Source organism: Calidris pugnax, unplaced genomic scaffold (genome assembly GCF_001431845.1).
Source record: "Calidris pugnax isolate Ruff unplaced genomic scaffold, ASM143184v1 scaffold125, whole genome shotgun sequence".
Classification (NCBI taxonomy): Eukaryota; Metazoa; Chordata; class Aves; order Charadriiformes; family Scolopacidae; genus Calidris; species Calidris pugnax.
The window spans coordinates 1,576,061-1,591,460 of NW_015090906.1; the positions used below are offsets into that span (position 1 = coordinate 1,576,061).

Here is a 15,400-nt window from a genome sequence, read left to right on the forward strand (position 1 = left end):
AGGCCAGTTAGAAAGAAGAGAGGCTGATTTTTGCTCCAAACTATCCGGGTTTTGCTCCAGTATAAGGAGTAACAGAATTTAATTCTGCTGTTTGGGAAGCGAAGTGTGGTTCAACGCCTTGATCCCAGCAGTGCACCTGGCAGGGAACAAGCCCCATGAGACCACTTCTCCAAACAGGGGGCCAATGACAAGGCTGATGCTACCAACAACGGCCTTTGTAAGGTGGCCCTCATGCTTAGGTCATCCTGAGGTAGACCTGCAGCAGCAACTGCATTGCATAGCACTTGGGTTGGGCTTCCCCTAGCTCCATACTGCACCTTCATAGCCCAAAGGCCTGAAGACAAAAGTGTTAATTTCTGTCGTGGCAGTTTTTCTGTTCAAAGTGCCCAAAAGCACAGGCAGGTATGCCAGCAGGGTGGTTTTTAGCATGATGCTGAAGATGCTCAGGAGTGTCAGGCAAGGCCTATGGGGACAGCATCAGGGCATGCAAAGGGCAGAGTGAGCCAAAGCTGGTGTGGATTCATCCATACCACCTGGGAGTGGAGATCCCTGGAGAGAACTGTCCCAGGACTTTACTGGGGATCTGATTCACTCCTGACAAGAGCTAAGGAATCAACTAACACTCGTACAGACAGAGAACCAAGGACACAGGAGCAAACACACCTTAAAAATGTCCTTCTTGATTCATGATACTTCCACATTTGGAGTTCTAGTAGCTGTAGGTAGGATTCATCTTCACTTTGAGGGTGGCAGAGCACTGGAACAGGCTGCCCAGGGAGGTGGTGGAGTCTCCATCTCTGGAGACATTCAAAACCCGCCTGGGTCCATTCCTGTGCAACCTGCTGTGGGTAGACCTGCCTCTGGGTGGACCTGCACTGGCAGAGGGGTTGGACTAGATGATCTCCAGAGGTCCCTTCCAGCTCCACAGCATTCTGTGATTCTGTGATCTAAGTCTGAACTAAGCACATTTGGCTACTTTTACTGTCAACAAAGGAAAAAAAGGCCCATCCACACAGTGATTCACCTGGTCTTTCTTAGATGCCTATTTAAGGATGGAATGGATGAGCCTTCATGATTTGGCCATGTGGAGCTTCAGAAAAAATGTCTTTGCTGAGTGGCCATCCCGTGTTGATGTGCATGGATTTATACTGAGGCTCGTATCATTCAGTATCGTCATCAATAATGAATCCCCAGCAAATCTGCAGATGATGAGAAATTGGGGAAATGGCTGACATGACCAAACAATCCAGCTTCAATCCAGAAGAACCATAGTCTAAGGAGAAATGCAAGGTTCTGCACCTGGAGAAGAATAACCCCGAGCACCAGTACAGGCTGGGAGCTGACTGGCAGAGCAGGAGTCTTGCTGAAACCAGGCTTCAGTGGATGCCCAGCTGAACGCCAGCCAACAGTGCACTCTCATCTCAAAGAAGACAAGATGCACACTGAGCAATGGGCAGGGAGCAGCCAGCAGATGCAGGGAATATTTTGTTCTCCTCCGCTCAGCACTGGTGAGGCCATATTTGGAATACAGTCCAGTTTTGGCACAACCGGTACAAAAGGGATGTGAAGAAGCTGGAGTTGGTCCACTGGAGGGCTACCAAGCTGGTTACCTACAGAACATGATCTACAAGGAGACTGGAGGAAGCTGGACTTGTTCAGTCTGGCGCAGCGGAGTCTAACTGTGGTCCAACTGCAGCCTGCGAGCACTTGAAGAGTTAGAAAGGTAACACAGAGACGCAGTTTTCTCAATAATGTCAGATAATGTAACAAGGGGCAATGGCCAAAAAACTGCTGCTTTCAGGCTGGAAATTAAGAATGGTGGGGTTTTTTCACCAGCTCTGTGACAGATCACCCAGAGGAGCAGCTGAATCCCTGTTGATGGAGCTTGGGCAAGGCCTTACACCCACAAGTGACCTGTTCCAGTGTCGGTAAAAGCCCGGCTTTGAGCACAAGGATGGACCTTCCGACTAACACATCTAAGAATCTGTGATAAACTGAAGATGTACAACCCGAAAACTACAGCTGGGTCAAAACACTGCCAGGTGAGGATCTCTGCTGAAGCCCACTGGTGGTGGCTTTTGCAGTGTGCCCTTTTGAAACACCCCCAAGCCATGCTCGGCCTCACTGGGGTCAACAACAAAAGTCTCTAAAGCTGGGACAAGTCTTGAATTGATGGTGGAAAAACAGGATTTGCCGAAGGAGACAACAAACTAATCATACACACAGTTCATAAGCAGATTTATTCATAAGGAGCAATGGACTACTGTGATAGCCTGTAACACATGAACAGTATGGGAATCCATTGTGATATGTTCTATCATCACCTTTGGGGTGTATCCCAGCCCTTTAATTCTCTATTAATAGCAAGAAATGGAAATTCTTATCCAGAACTCAGGGCACAGGTACTGAACAGGGTGATGTGAGCTCTTTCCCTGTGATTCCCCAAGAAACTCGGGACATATTAAACAGATCTTTACAGCAGAGTTCCTTCTAAAACCATAGATTAAATTAATTGCTGAAAAAAAAAAACCCATTTGGTTTGATTTTTCATAACGTATTATATGCTTAGAATGAATTTATTGTGGCTTTGGCATGTGTAAGAAGAGAAATTTAGCTTTTGGTAAGAACAAAAGTACAGTTCCTAAAGGCAACTATGTGGAGAATCATAAAGCACAGGTGAGGTTAGCTTAGAACCAGGATTCATTTCTTCTTATCCTGAGAGTGTGACCAGACAGGCTTACGTTTCTGAATAAAGGCTTCAATACCCTCCTGCCCATCTCTCAAAGTCAAATTGTCTGTCATGACCTGAGTAGTCATTTTGTAAGCAGTATCGATGTCCTGTGTCATCTGTCTGTAAAAGGTGGCTTTCCCCAGTGCCAGGACGGATTTGCTGCTTTCGCATATCTTTTTAGAGATTTTCATGGTCTCTTCTTCCAGCTTGTCTTCTGGTACCACCTTGCTGATGAGCCCATGCATTAATGCTTCTTGGGCAGAAAGAGGTTCACCCGTGAAAAGCATCTCTAATGCCACCTGAACAAGAAAAAAATATTGTATTAAGTAATTTTAACTGCCTTATTGCTTTAGTTTGTTTGGGGAATTTCAGCTTCTTCCTTCAAGTACAAGCTACTCTTTTGAAAAACGTCAGATTTAAATCTTTTGGCCTCTTAAACTGCCAAGGAAGTTAAGAGGTTTCAGCAAAGAGAAGGACTGGGTTTAAAGCTGGCCTTTTTGCAAACCTTCCCACTGACTGTGGCTGTCCTGGGCTGACACCTCTGGGTTTCTTCTCAACAGCCCCAAATCTCTAGCGATTGCAGTAGGAATTACGAGAGATGTGGACGGTTCACAATGTCAAATGACTGAATTTGGTATTTTAAGCTGGGCACATAAATACTTACTACGTCAATGTGTAGTTTTTTAAAATACCTGCCTTAGTTTAAGGTTGGTTTTTTTAAATACGGCCTTCTTATAGCCACATCTATTTCAGTCTCTTGCTGCTTCCAGTATCTTGTACTTGAGGTTTCAGATTAAAGTCCCCCAAATATTCAGTGACTATGCAATGTTAAATATCAGTAAGAATTTTTTTCCTTGACTCCTGATACAATTGACTGATACCCTGAGTCATACCAGCTGATTATTCTCATTAGTATCTTTGCTCTGGTAGATACAAACAATGGCCATTTTTCATTTGATAAAAAGTAAGATCAGAAATCCTGAGATCTGTAGGGAATGTTCTTGCTACTTCGAAAAGTGGCACAGAGAAAAGTATATCCCACACATGTTAAAGTCCCCCAAATACTCAGTGACTATTCAATGTTAAATATCAGTAAGAATTATTTTCCTTGACTCCTGATACAACTGACTGATACCCTGAGTCATACCAGTTGATTATTCTCATTAGTATCTTTGCTCTGGTAGATACAAACAATGGCAATGTTTCATTTGACAAAAAGTAAGATCAGTAACCCTGAGATCTGCAGGGAATGTTCTTGCTACTTCGAAGAGTGGCACAGAGAAAAGTATATCCCACACATTTTGAAAAGGTAACCATAAAACCCAGATACTAATTCAGAAACAGCTAGAACTGTACACTACACTTCAAAAAACCCCAACACCACGGACAGACTATATTGGAACAGGATGGCCTTACAGATGGACAATTTAAAGTTGAAGCTTTTATCCAACAATTGGACTTGTGCAGTTAAGTCCCTGTGTCTCAGCAGAGCCCTGCTGGGCTTGGAGGGTCTGTCCACATGAATCCAGCTAGATCAGAACTTAAAACTTCTGTTCTCAGTTAGGGAAGCTTTACAGATTTACCATTGTTTATGTAGTGAGGGATGTGTAGTCACAATCAGTAGGAAATAAAGCGGGAAGAAAGTATAGGAGGGTTTTAGATGCTATTTAAAGCATCTTGATCTACACTCAGGCAGATCATGCTGGCAGTGAAATGTCACTGCCTGGCAAGAGTTGATACCTTGGTGGGACTGATATCCTCAACTTGCAGGGGTTTCCTCACCAGGGGACAACATCATTGTCTAAAGCACAGACCTGTCTGTTGGAAAGGAAAGGGATTGCTGAGCTGGTGTGCTGCTGGTTTGAGTTCATGCTGGTTGGAATCGCATCAGCAGGAAGCTGCTTTCCCTAAACAGAGTTCATCCCTTTATTATTTTTCCCAGTACAAAGAGTTATGAAGATGTCTTTCACAATGAAGTATTTTGAGTGCAGGAAAATAAAGCTTAGGCAATGGAACTAAAACTCCAACCATGGGAACCTTCTTCTTGCAAAATGACAAAGAGCATCTGGGAAGGAAGCCTACCTTTCTTGGAAGAGACCTGCCCAAGGCCACAGCTGGTGTGGAGCAAAACAGTCCGATGTTTGCTCCAGGAGTAGCAAACTGAGATTTCTCACTTGCCACTGCAATGTCACAGCTTGCCACAAGCTGACAGCCTGCTGCTGTAGCCAAACCGTTGACTTTGGCAATCACTGGTACTGGAAGTTTCTGGATTAAAGTCATAACCTGCACACACAAAAGAAAGCAGTCACTTAGTCCCTGAAATTTAAGCAGTGGCTGTTCTAAAGCTTGCAATCACAGGCTTCACACACCTGGTGGGTGCACTTTTCATCTTTATTAACTGGATTTTAGTAAAAGAAGCAAGCTCTCTGCAAAACGTGTTTAAAATGCACAAGACCACTGCTGCTCCTGTAGCTGCTCAGTTGTGTTGAAGTAGCATAAGCTGGTCCTGCTAATGCTGGTGGAAATGGAAAACACAAGAATGAAAGGCAGAAAAACTCATTATCAGATCTGCAAGGAGCCTGGGTGCCTCTGCACTGCAGCTCTAGGGTTCCTGGCTGTGGAAAGATGGGAAGACACACCATCCCCGCCTTCATTTGCCCCATAAATGAAAAAGAACTAAATAAAAGTCTGTCCCAAGAAAGTAAACCAGCCTTTTGCTGGTTTGGATGAGATCAACCCAGGTTCAAGATCACGCAGAATTAATAACTATTCATTAATCCTGATTATAGCCATAATGGTAGATATAGATACAGGACAATTTAAATTCTTCTGGTGCTTAAAGTAAGAAATTTACCAGCTCTTCATTTCACACTATATGGAATAAGTTGCACATTTTTTCTGTCCGATCTTTCCTATTCTGTGACCCAGAAGCTGCATGGTTCAGTTTTCCACTGACAACATACTGGTGTTCTCCCCTGTAACGGCAAAATTAATATTAAACTGTTAGCTGCTGAACTCTTGGACCTTGGCTCCTTTCTGATGAAGCCTGTCATTCAGTCCTATTTGTGCTTACTTCTCTGTGATCAGCACACCAAGATGAAATCCAGGCAAAGGTGCCAGGATCATTTGATTTATATTACACTGAAGGCCCTTCAGCAGTAACTTTCACGCATGGCTTTTACAGCATTTGTTAAATAAGGGGTTGACAATGTGCAGAGATATCATTATTACTGGAGGAACTAGAACAAAAGGTTTCAAATGACTTTCTGTGGTCACACTGAGCAGGATTAGGGGTCAAATTCTAGTGCTGTTACAATCAAAGAGGGGTTTTGCCATTCTCTCCAAAGGCTCCAGGATTCACGTTTACTTCCGAACCTCCAGGTCTGTGTCTTTGTTACAGGAACCTGTATATAATCTGCTGACTGGGCAGCCAGCAAGGCAGACCTTACTTTTACACTGTCTACTTGATGTTTAAGCTGGTCTTGAGTTATTAGCTACGTGCTGGGAAAGAACATTTGACCACGGGTGATTTGAAGGTGGTTATCCTTAGATTTCTGGGAAAGACATTGCCCAAATACTCAGCTGCAAGGAAGAGTTGGCTAAACCAAGGAACATGCCATGACTGTACCCACTGTAGGAGACGTGCACATTGGCATTCTAGCCCTTTCATTTGCATGTAGAGAAATCCAGGGAAAATATAATTTCACCAGAATCAGGTATTAAAAATTGGCAGAGCAGCAAAAAGCAAGGAATCTGGAGCAACTGCCTGTGCTTTGGCTGACACGTGAGCAGTGCTGTCCCTCCTTAAACCAGTATCTTTGTTGCTCTTAATACCAGGCAAAAGAGGTGGCATTTAAGAAGAACTGCTTACCTCTGCACATATTTCAAATACTTGGGAATGATGCTTCACATCTTCTTCACTTGTCAGTTCCTTTAAATCATGGCCGGAACAAAATACAGGTCCTTCAGCTGCAAAGAATTTCAGGAAAAGCCAGTTTGAGTTAATGAAGAAACCAGGGGCAGCGTCGTATCAGTGCCCCAGCTAAAGGTACCTCAGTGAGATGTCAATGGTCAAAAAGGAGCTTGGGGAGGGAGTTTTAACACAGAGTTCCCAAACATTGCTTTCTGGGTTTTGTAACAACTTTACCTTGCCACAAGGCAACATTTAACCACAGGAACACCCACAAACATTTTTAAAGGGCTAGTTTTACTTCCATTCCAAGTTAATTCAGTTAAAAACAGCCTGGTTTCTTGCAAGCATACTGTTCTAAACAGCTCCTGGGTACAACGCAAACTAGTCAGCTGCAGCAAGGATGGAGTGCTCTGCTCTCAGATGAGTAAATACAATTAGTCCCTATTTACTGTATCCAGCATTAATGATTAACTTTTGCGAAATAAACATCAAGATTTTTGTGTCATGGTGTTCAAGGCCACAATAGAAAGAAAAAGAAAAAAAAAAGAAAACACATTGTTCTGCTAGAGGAAAACCAGAAGGGTTGTTGGGGCATCTTTTCCTCCGCTGCTAAAACTGTCATCTACAGAATCCCAGAAAGCATGTCCAGGGTTTGGGCAGCAAAAGAGCAGGTTTCTGCAGACATAAGTTTTGGATTTTCTTCTCTCCAGTCACAGCTAAGGTCAAAACACCCCTTATGGGTATACTATCTTTACAACAGCTTTCCTTTCTCATGAGGGTATCTGCCATAAGAATAAACTGATGTGATGCTTCCAAATCCTTCACAACTTCTCACATATTTGTACGGACATGGCATTTCCAGCTACAACTACGCAGACACAACCTCAGCTATGCATTTGTTTCTTACAGACCAGATTATTCTGGCACACTCTATCCAGAAATAAACACCTGGAAATTAATTGCATCTGTATTTGTGTCTCATTGAAGAAGAATCCACTGCAAAGTCTGTGTTAAAGACTCAAAGCATTCCCTGGGAAGTCTTTTATTTTCTTGAAATTTATTCTTTTGCATTCCATTCAGCAAGGGAATTGGAAATCAAGAGGAACGTGCAATTTCTTTTTAAATTAAAACAAAAACCCAAATGAAATTGTGCTTGCAAACTCCCAGACTACTGCACTCCCAAAGAAGAACCTGAAGTGCTTCTCAAAACTGCTGTTTGAAACATTGACTATATATATTTAAACTCAGCCCTGTGAAGTTTGCTTACTTCCACTCCTATGTGGGTGTGAACTAACACACAGTGTTTTCCTCTACATACAGGGAACAGCAGCATCCTAAATTAATAAACCTATTTCTCCAAGATGTTTGGAAGGGGGGCAGAGGAAGATTATCTTAAAATAGCAGAGGAAAGAAAAGATGGCTTAAGAACAGCATAAGTTTTATTATCTTTAAGAACTCTACGGGTTAATACCTAAATGGAAGAAAACTGTCACAGACTCCAAGAGAGAATGCTTTACGTCTGCAGGTCACGGGTGACTGCAGAATCGCTACGATGGTCTCTCCTTCATCACAGAGGTTTAAAAACACTTTTGACAAAGCAGTGGTAAAGATACTGGGGCTGATCCTGGCTTAGAGCAGGGGAACAGAGCTCACGATTTGAAGAAACCCTGTGAGCCCTGTTCACTGCCATCTAAACCTGCCACCCAAGGCAACAAGTGTCACACCAGCTCAGCCTGTCCCTGCACAGAAACCTGCACCTGGGAACGTTATTCCTTTAGTTTGGTAACCATTAGAGCCTGGCTTTTGCCCTCTTTATTCTTTACATAAAGCTTTTAAACCTATTATTTTCCCTACTGATTGTTTTTACAGAAGGACAGAGCTCATCGACTCTGTAAACTCTCTGCGTAACCCGCCTGCAACACCGACATTTCGAACTGTGTGTTTCTACAGTGTTTCTTCTTAACACATGTTAACTAACAAGAAAAATACAACAAAACCCAAGTCAGTTGTTAATTCCGTGTTCAAGGATGAGGATTTAAGTACATGAGAGTGGAAACTGGGATGAGTATAAAAGGGCAGCACATGAGAGAGAGCCAGGGGTGGCGGGTGAAGGCACCAGGAGGGTCCCCTGTGCCACAACAGGCAGTCCTGTCCCATCTTCTGTAATTCTGTGAGGGATTTCGGGTTTAAACTCCGTATTATCCCCTTTCTGCTCCTTCTCTCGCCCCCTCTGCCTTCCCTTCCGTCGGCTTGAAATGACGAAGTACCTGAAATGATGATAACTCGGAGCTCTTTGCTCTTGACGTCGTGCAGCAGGTCCTCCCTGAGGGACTGCAGCATGGCCAGGGACAGGGCGTTTCTCTTCCTGGGGTTGTTCAGGACAATGTTTCTGTAGAAACCGTTAAAGACAAAGACAGCATGTGTAAGAAGAGAAATTTAGCTTTTGGTAAGAACAAAAGTACAGTTCCTAAAGGCAACTATGTGGAGAATCATAAAGCACAGGTGAGGTTAGCTTAGAACCAGGATTCATTTCTTCTTATCCTGAGAGTGTGACCAGACAGGCTTACGTTTCTGAATAAAGGCTTCAATACCCTCCTGCCCATCTCTCAAAGTCAAATTGTCTGTCATGACCTGAGTAGTCATTTTGTAAGCAGTATCGATGTCCTGTGTCATCTGTCTGTAAAAGGTGGCTTTCCCCAGTGCCAGGACAGATTTGCTGCTTTCGCATATCTTTTTAGAGATTTTCATGGTCTCTTCTTCCAGCTTGTCTTCTGGTACCACCTTGCTGATGAGCCCATGCATTAATGCTTCGTGGGCAGAAAGAGGTTCACCCGTGAAAAGCATCTCTAATGCCACCTGAACAAGAAAAAAATATTGTATTAAGTAATTTTAACTGCCTTATTGCTTTAGTTTGTTTGGGGAATTTCAGCTTCTTCCTTCAAGTACAAGCTACTCTTTTGAAAAACGTCAGATTTAAATCTTTTGGCCTCTTAAACTGCCAAGGAAGTTAAGAGGTTTCAGCAAAGAGAAGGACTGGGTTTAAAGCTGGCCTTTTTGCAAACCTTCCCACTGACTGTGGCTGTCCTGGGCTGACACCTCTGGGTTTCTTCTCAACAGCCCCCAATCTCTAGCGATTGCAGTAGGAATTACGAGAGATGTGGACGGTTCACAATGTCAAATGACTGAATTTGGTATTTTAAGCTGGGCACATAAATACTTACTACGTCAATGTGTAGTTTTTTAAAATACCTGCCTTAGTTTAAGGTTGGTTTTTTTAAATATGTCCTTCTTATAGCCACATCTATTTCAGTCTCTTGCTGCTTCCAGTATCTTGTACTTGAGGTTTCAGGTTAAAGTCCCCCAAATACTCAGTGACTATTCAATGTTAAATATCAGTAAGAATTATTTTCCTTGACTCCTGATACAACTGACTGATACCCTGAGTCATACCAGTTGATTATTCTCATTAGTATCTTTGCTCTGGTAGATACAAACAATGGCAATGTTTCATTTGACAAAAAGTAAGATCAGTAACCCTGAGATCTGCAGGGAATGTTCTTGCTACTTCGAAGAGTGGCACAGAGAAAAGTATATCCCACACATTTTGAAAAGGTAACCATAAAACCCAGATACTAATTCAGAAACAGCTAGAACTGTACACTACACTTCAAAAAACCCCAACACCACGGACAGACTATATTGGAACAGGATGGCCTTACAGATGGACAATTTAAAGTTGAAGCTTTTATCCAACAATTGGACTTGTGCAGTTAAGTCCCTGTGTCTCAGCAGAGCCCTGCTGGGCTTGGAGGGTCTGTCCACATGAATCCAGCTAGATCAGAACTTAAAACTTCTGTTCTCAGTTAGGGAAGCTTTACAGATTTACCATTGTTTATGTAGTGAGGGATGTGTAGTCACAATCAGTAGGAAATAAAGCGGGAAGAAAGTATAGGAGGGTTTTAGATGCTATTTAAAGCATCTTGATCTACACTCAGGCAGATCATGCTGGCAGTGAAATGTCACTGCCTGGCAAGAGTTGATACCTTGGTGGGACTGATATCCTCAACTTGCAGGGGTTTCCTCACCAGGGGACAACATCATGGTCTAAAGCACAGACCTGTCTGTTGGAAAGGAGAGGGATTGCTGAGCTGGTGTGCTGCTGGTTTGAGTTCATGCTGGTTGGAATCGCATCAGCAGGAAGCTGCTTTCCCTAAACAGAGTTCATCCCTTTATTATTTTTCCCAGTACAAAGAGTTATGAAGATGTCTTTCACAATGAAGTATTTTGAGTGCAGGAAAATAAAGCTTAGGCAATGGAACTAAAACTCCAACCATGGGAACCTTCTTCTTGCAAAATGACAAAGAGCATCTGGGAAGGAAGCCTACCTTTCTTGGAAGAGACCTGCCCAAGGCCACAGCTGGTGTGGAGCAAAACAGTCCGATGTTTGCTCCAGGAGTAGCAAACTGAGATTTCTCACTTGCCACTGCAATGTCACAGCTTGCCACAAGCTGACAGCCTGCTGCTGTAGCCAAACCGTTGACTTTGGCAATCACTGGTACTGGAAGTTTCTGGATTAAAGTCATAACCTGCACACACAAAAGAAAGCAGTCAGTTAGTCCCTGAAATTTAAGCAGTGGCTGTTCTAAAGCTTGCAATCACAGGCTTCACACACCTGGTGGGTGCACTTTTCATCTTTATCTCGCTTCCCACACCTGGTGGGTGCACTTTTCATCTTTATTAACTGGATTTTAGTAAAAGAAGCAAGCTCTCTGCAAAACGTGTTTAAAATGCACAAGACCACTGCTGCTCCTGTAGCTGCTCAGTTGTGTTGAAGTAGCATAAGCTGGTCCTGCTAATGCTGGTGGAAATGGAAAACACAAGAATGAAAGGCAGAAAAACTCATTATCAGATCTGCAAGGAGCCTGGGTGCCTCTGCACTGCAGCTCTAGGGTTCCTGGCTGTGGAAAGATGGGAAGACACACCATCCCCGCCTTCATTTGCCCCATAAATGAAAAAGAACTAAATAAAAGTCTGTCCCAAGAAAGTAAACCAGCCTTTTGCTGGTTTGGATGAGATCAACCCAGGTTCAAGATCACGCAGAATTAATAACTATTCATTAATCCTGATTATAGCCATAATGGTAGATATAGATACAGGACAATTTAAATTCTTCTGGTGCTTAAAGTAAGAAATTTACCAGCTCTTCATTTCACACTATATGGAATAAGTTGCACATTTTTTCTGTCCGATCTTTCCTATTCTGTGACCCAGAAGCTGCATGGTTCAGTTTTCCACTGACAACATACTGGTGTTCTCCCCTGTAACGGCAAAATTAATATTAAACTGTTAGCTGCTGAACTCTTGGACCTTGGCTCCTTTCTGATGAAGCCTGTCATTCAGTCCTATTTGTGCTTACTTCTCTGTGATCAGCACACCAAGATGAAATCCAGGCAAAGGTGCCAGGATCATTTGATTTATATTACACTGAAGGCCCTTCAGCAGTAACTTTCACGCATGGCTTTTACAGCATTTGTTAAATAAGGGGTTGACAATGTGCAGAGATATCATTATTACTGGAGGAACTAGAACAAAAGGTTTCAAATGACTTTCTGTGGTCACACTGAGCAGGATTAGGGGTCAAATTCTAGTGCTGTTACAATCAAAGAGGGGTTTTGCCATTCTCTCCAAAGGCTCCAGGATTCACGTTTACTTCCCAACCTCCAGGTCTGTGTCTTTGTTACAGGAACCTGTATATAATCTGCTGACTGGGCAGCCAGCAAGGCAGACCTTACTTTTACACTGTCTACTTGATGTTTAAGCTGGTCTTGAGTTATTAGCTACGTGCTGGGAAAGAACATTTGACCACGGGTGATTTGAAGGTGGTTATCCTTAGATTTCTGGGAAAGACATTGCCCAAATACTCAGCTGCAAGGAAGAGTTGGCTAAACCAAGGAACATGCCATGACTGTACCCACTGTAGGAGACGTGCACATTGGCATTCTAGCCCTTTCATTTGCATGTAGAGAAATCCAGGGAAAATATAATTTCACCAGAATCAGGTATTAAAAATTGGCAGAGCAGCAAAAAGCAAGGAATCTGGAGCAACTGCCTGTGCTTTGGCTGACACGTGAGCAGTGCTGTCCCTCCTTAAACCAGTATCTTTGTTGCTCTTAATACCAGGCAAAAGAGGTGGCATTTAAGAAGAACTGCTTACCTCTGCACATATTTCAAATACTTGGGAATGATGCTTCACATCTTCTTCACTTGTCAGTTCCTTTAAATCATGGCCGGAACAAAATACAGGTCCTTCAGCTGCAAAGAATTTCAGGAAAAGCCAGTTTGAGTTAATGAAGAAACCAGGGGCAGCGTCGTATCAGTGCCCCAGCTAAAGGTACCTCAGTGAGATGTCAATGGTCAAAAAGGAGCTTGGGGAGGGAGTTTTAACACAGAGTTCCCAAACATTGCTTTCTGGGTTTTGTAACAACTTTACCTTGCCACAAGGCAACATTTAACCACAGGAACACCCACAAACATTTTTAAAGGGCTAGTTTTACTTCCATTCCAAGTTAATTCAGTTAAAAACAGCCTGGTTTCTTGCAAGCATACTGTTCTAAACAGCTCCTGGGTACAACGCAAACTAGTCAGCTGCAGCAAGGATGGAGTGCTCTGCTCTCAGACGAATAAATACAATTAGTCCCTATTTACTGTATCCAGCATTAATGATTAACTTTTGCGAAATAAACATCAAGATTTTTGTGTCATGGTGCTCAAGGCCACAATAGAAATAAAAGAAAAAAAAAGAAAACACATTGTTCTGCTAGAGGAAAACCAGAAGGGTTGTTGGGGCATCTTTTCCTCCGCTGCTAAAACTGTCATCTACAGAATCCCAGAAAGCATGTCCAGGGTTTGGGCAGCAAAAGAGCAGGTTTCTGCAGACATAAGTTTTGGATTTTCTTCTCTCCAGTCACAGCTAAGGTCAAAACACCCCTTATGGGTATACTATCTTTACAACAGCTTTCCTTTCTCATGAGGGTATCTGCCATAAGAATAAACTGATGTGATGCTTCCAAATCCTTCACAACTTCTCACATATTTGTACGGACATGGCATTTCCAGCTACAACTACGCAGACACAACCTCAGCTATGCATTTGTTTCTTACAGACCAGATTATTCTGGCACACTCTATCCAGAAATAAACACCTGGAAATTAATTGCATCTGTATTTGTGTCTCATTGAAGAAGAATCCACTGCAAAGTCTGTGTTAAAGACTCAAAGCATTCCCTGGGAAGTCTTTTATTTTCTTGAAATTTATTCTTTTGCATTCCATTCAGCAAGGGAATTGGAAATCAAGAGGAACGTGCAATTTCTTTTTAAATTAAAACAAAAACCCAAATGAAATTGTGCTTGCAAACTCCCAGACTACTGCACTCCCAAAGAAGAACCTGAAGTGCTTCTCAAAACTGCTGTTTGAAACATTGACTATATATATTTAAACTCAGCCCTGTGAAGTTTGCTTACTTCCACTCCTATGTGGGTGTGAACTAACACACAGTGTTTTCCTCTACATACAGGGAACAGCAGCATCCTAAATTAATAAACCTATTTCTCCAAGATGTTTGGAAGGGGGGCAGAGGAAGATTATCTTAAAATAGCAGAGGAAAGAAAAGATGGCTTAAGAACAGCTCAAGTTTTATTATCTTTAAGAACTCTACGGGTTAATACCTAAATGGAAGAAAACTGTCACAGACTCCAAGAGAGAATGCTTTACGTCTGCAGGTCACGGGTGACTGCAGAATCGCTACGATGGTCTCTCCTTCATCACAGAGGTTTAAAAACACTTTTGACAAAGCAGTGGTAAAGATACTGGGGCTGATCCTGGCTTAGAGCAGGGGAACAGAGCTCACGATTTGAAGAAACCCTGTGAGCCCTGTTCACTGCCATCTAAACCTGCCACCCAAGGCAACAAGTGTCACACCAGCTCAGCCTGTCCCTGCACAGAAACCTGCACCTGGGAACGTTATTCCTTTAGTTTGGTAACCATTAGAGCCTGGCTTTTGCCCTCTTTATTCTTTACATAAAGCTTTTAAACCTATTATTTTCCCTACTGATTGTTTTTACAGAAGGACAGAGCTCATCGACTCTGTAAACTCTCTGCGTAACCCGCCTGCAACACCGACATTTCGAACTGTGTGTTTCTACAGTGTTTCTTCTTAACACATGTTAACTAACAAGAAAAATACAACAAAACCCAAGTCAGTTGTTAATTCCGTGTTCAAGGATGAGGATTTAAGTACATGAGAGTGGAAACTGGGATGAGTATAAAAGGGCAGCACATGAGAGAGAGCCAGGGGTGGCGGGTGAAGGCACCAGGAGGGTCCCCTGTGCCACAACAGGCAGTCCTGTCCCATCTTCTGTAATTCTGTGAGGGATTTCGGGTTTAAACTCCGTATTATCCCCTTTCTGCTCCTTCTCTCGCCCCCTCTGCCTTCCCTTCCGTCGGCTTGAAATGACGAAGTACCTGAAATGATGATAACTCGGAGCTCTTTGCTCTTGACGTCGTGCAGCAGGTCCTCCCTGAGGGACTGCAGCATGGCCAGGGACAGGGCGTTTCTCTTCCTGGGGTTGTTCAGGACAATGTTTCTGTAGAAACCGTTAAAGACAAAGACAGTCTGTATAAAAGTAGTAATAAACGCGTTCACAGCCCCAGGGACGGTCCCGCAGCGCTGCTCCCCCTCACACCCCCCCCGCCTCGC

At 43.1% G+C, this 15,400-nt stretch overlaps 2 protein-coding genes across 2 annotated transcripts; both read right to left on the reverse strand.

The window, feature by feature from the left end:
* Positions 1-2,220: 2,220 nt before the first annotated feature.
* On the reverse strand, positions 2,221-15,294 carry LOC106892118 (enoyl-CoA hydratase domain-containing protein 3, mitochondrial-like). The gene is made up of 5 exons (XM_014949059.1): positions 15,166-15,294; positions 12,859-12,956; positions 11,030-11,230; positions 9,065-9,500; positions 2,221-2,594 (listed from the first exon to the last, which is right to left on the reverse strand). The coding sequence occupies exons 1-4, from the start codon at positions 15,236-15,238 to the stop codon at positions 9,171-9,173; spliced, it is 702 nt and encodes a 233-aa protein (XP_014804545.1). The 5' UTR covers positions 15,239-15,294; the 3' UTR covers positions 2,221-2,594; positions 9,065-9,170.
* On the reverse strand, positions 2,222-9,040 carry LOC106892117 (enoyl-CoA hydratase domain-containing protein 3, mitochondrial-like). The gene is made up of 4 exons (XM_014949058.1): positions 8,912-9,040; positions 6,603-6,700; positions 4,814-5,014; positions 2,222-3,030 (listed from the first exon to the last, which is right to left on the reverse strand). The coding sequence occupies exons 1-4, from the start codon at positions 8,982-8,984 to the stop codon at positions 2,701-2,703; spliced, it is 702 nt and encodes a 233-aa protein (XP_014804544.1). The 5' UTR covers positions 8,985-9,040; the 3' UTR covers positions 2,222-2,700.
* Positions 15,295-15,400: the final 106 nt, after the last annotated feature.

Excerpts from the sequence above, each read along its gene's own strand:
- LOC106892117 (XM_014949058.1), bottom strand. The coding sequence starts at position 8,984 with ATGCTGCAGTCCCTCAGGGAGGACCTGCTGCACGACGTCAAGAGCAAA. Across the intron at positions 6,701-8,911 it reads CCGAGTTATCATCATTTCAG|CTGAAGGACCTGTATTTTGT; the intron begins GTACTTCGTCAT and ends AATTCTTTGCAG. Across the intron at positions 3,031-4,813 it reads GCAGGTCTCTTCCAAGAAAG|GTGGCATTAGAGATGCTTTT; the intron begins GTAGGCTTCCTT and ends TTTCTTGTTCAG.
- LOC106892118 (XM_014949059.1), bottom strand. The coding sequence starts at position 15,238 with ATGCTGCAGTCCCTCAGGGAGGACCTGCTGCACGACGTCAAGAGCAAA. Across the intron at positions 11,231-12,858 it reads TATTTGAAATATGTGCAGAG|GTTATGACTTTAATCCAGAA; the intron begins GTAAGCAGTTCT and ends TTGTGTGTGCAG. Across the intron at positions 9,501-11,029 it reads GCAGGTCTCTTCCAAGAAAG|GTGGCATTAGAGATGCTTTT; the intron begins GTAGGCTTCCTT and ends TTTCTTGTTCAG.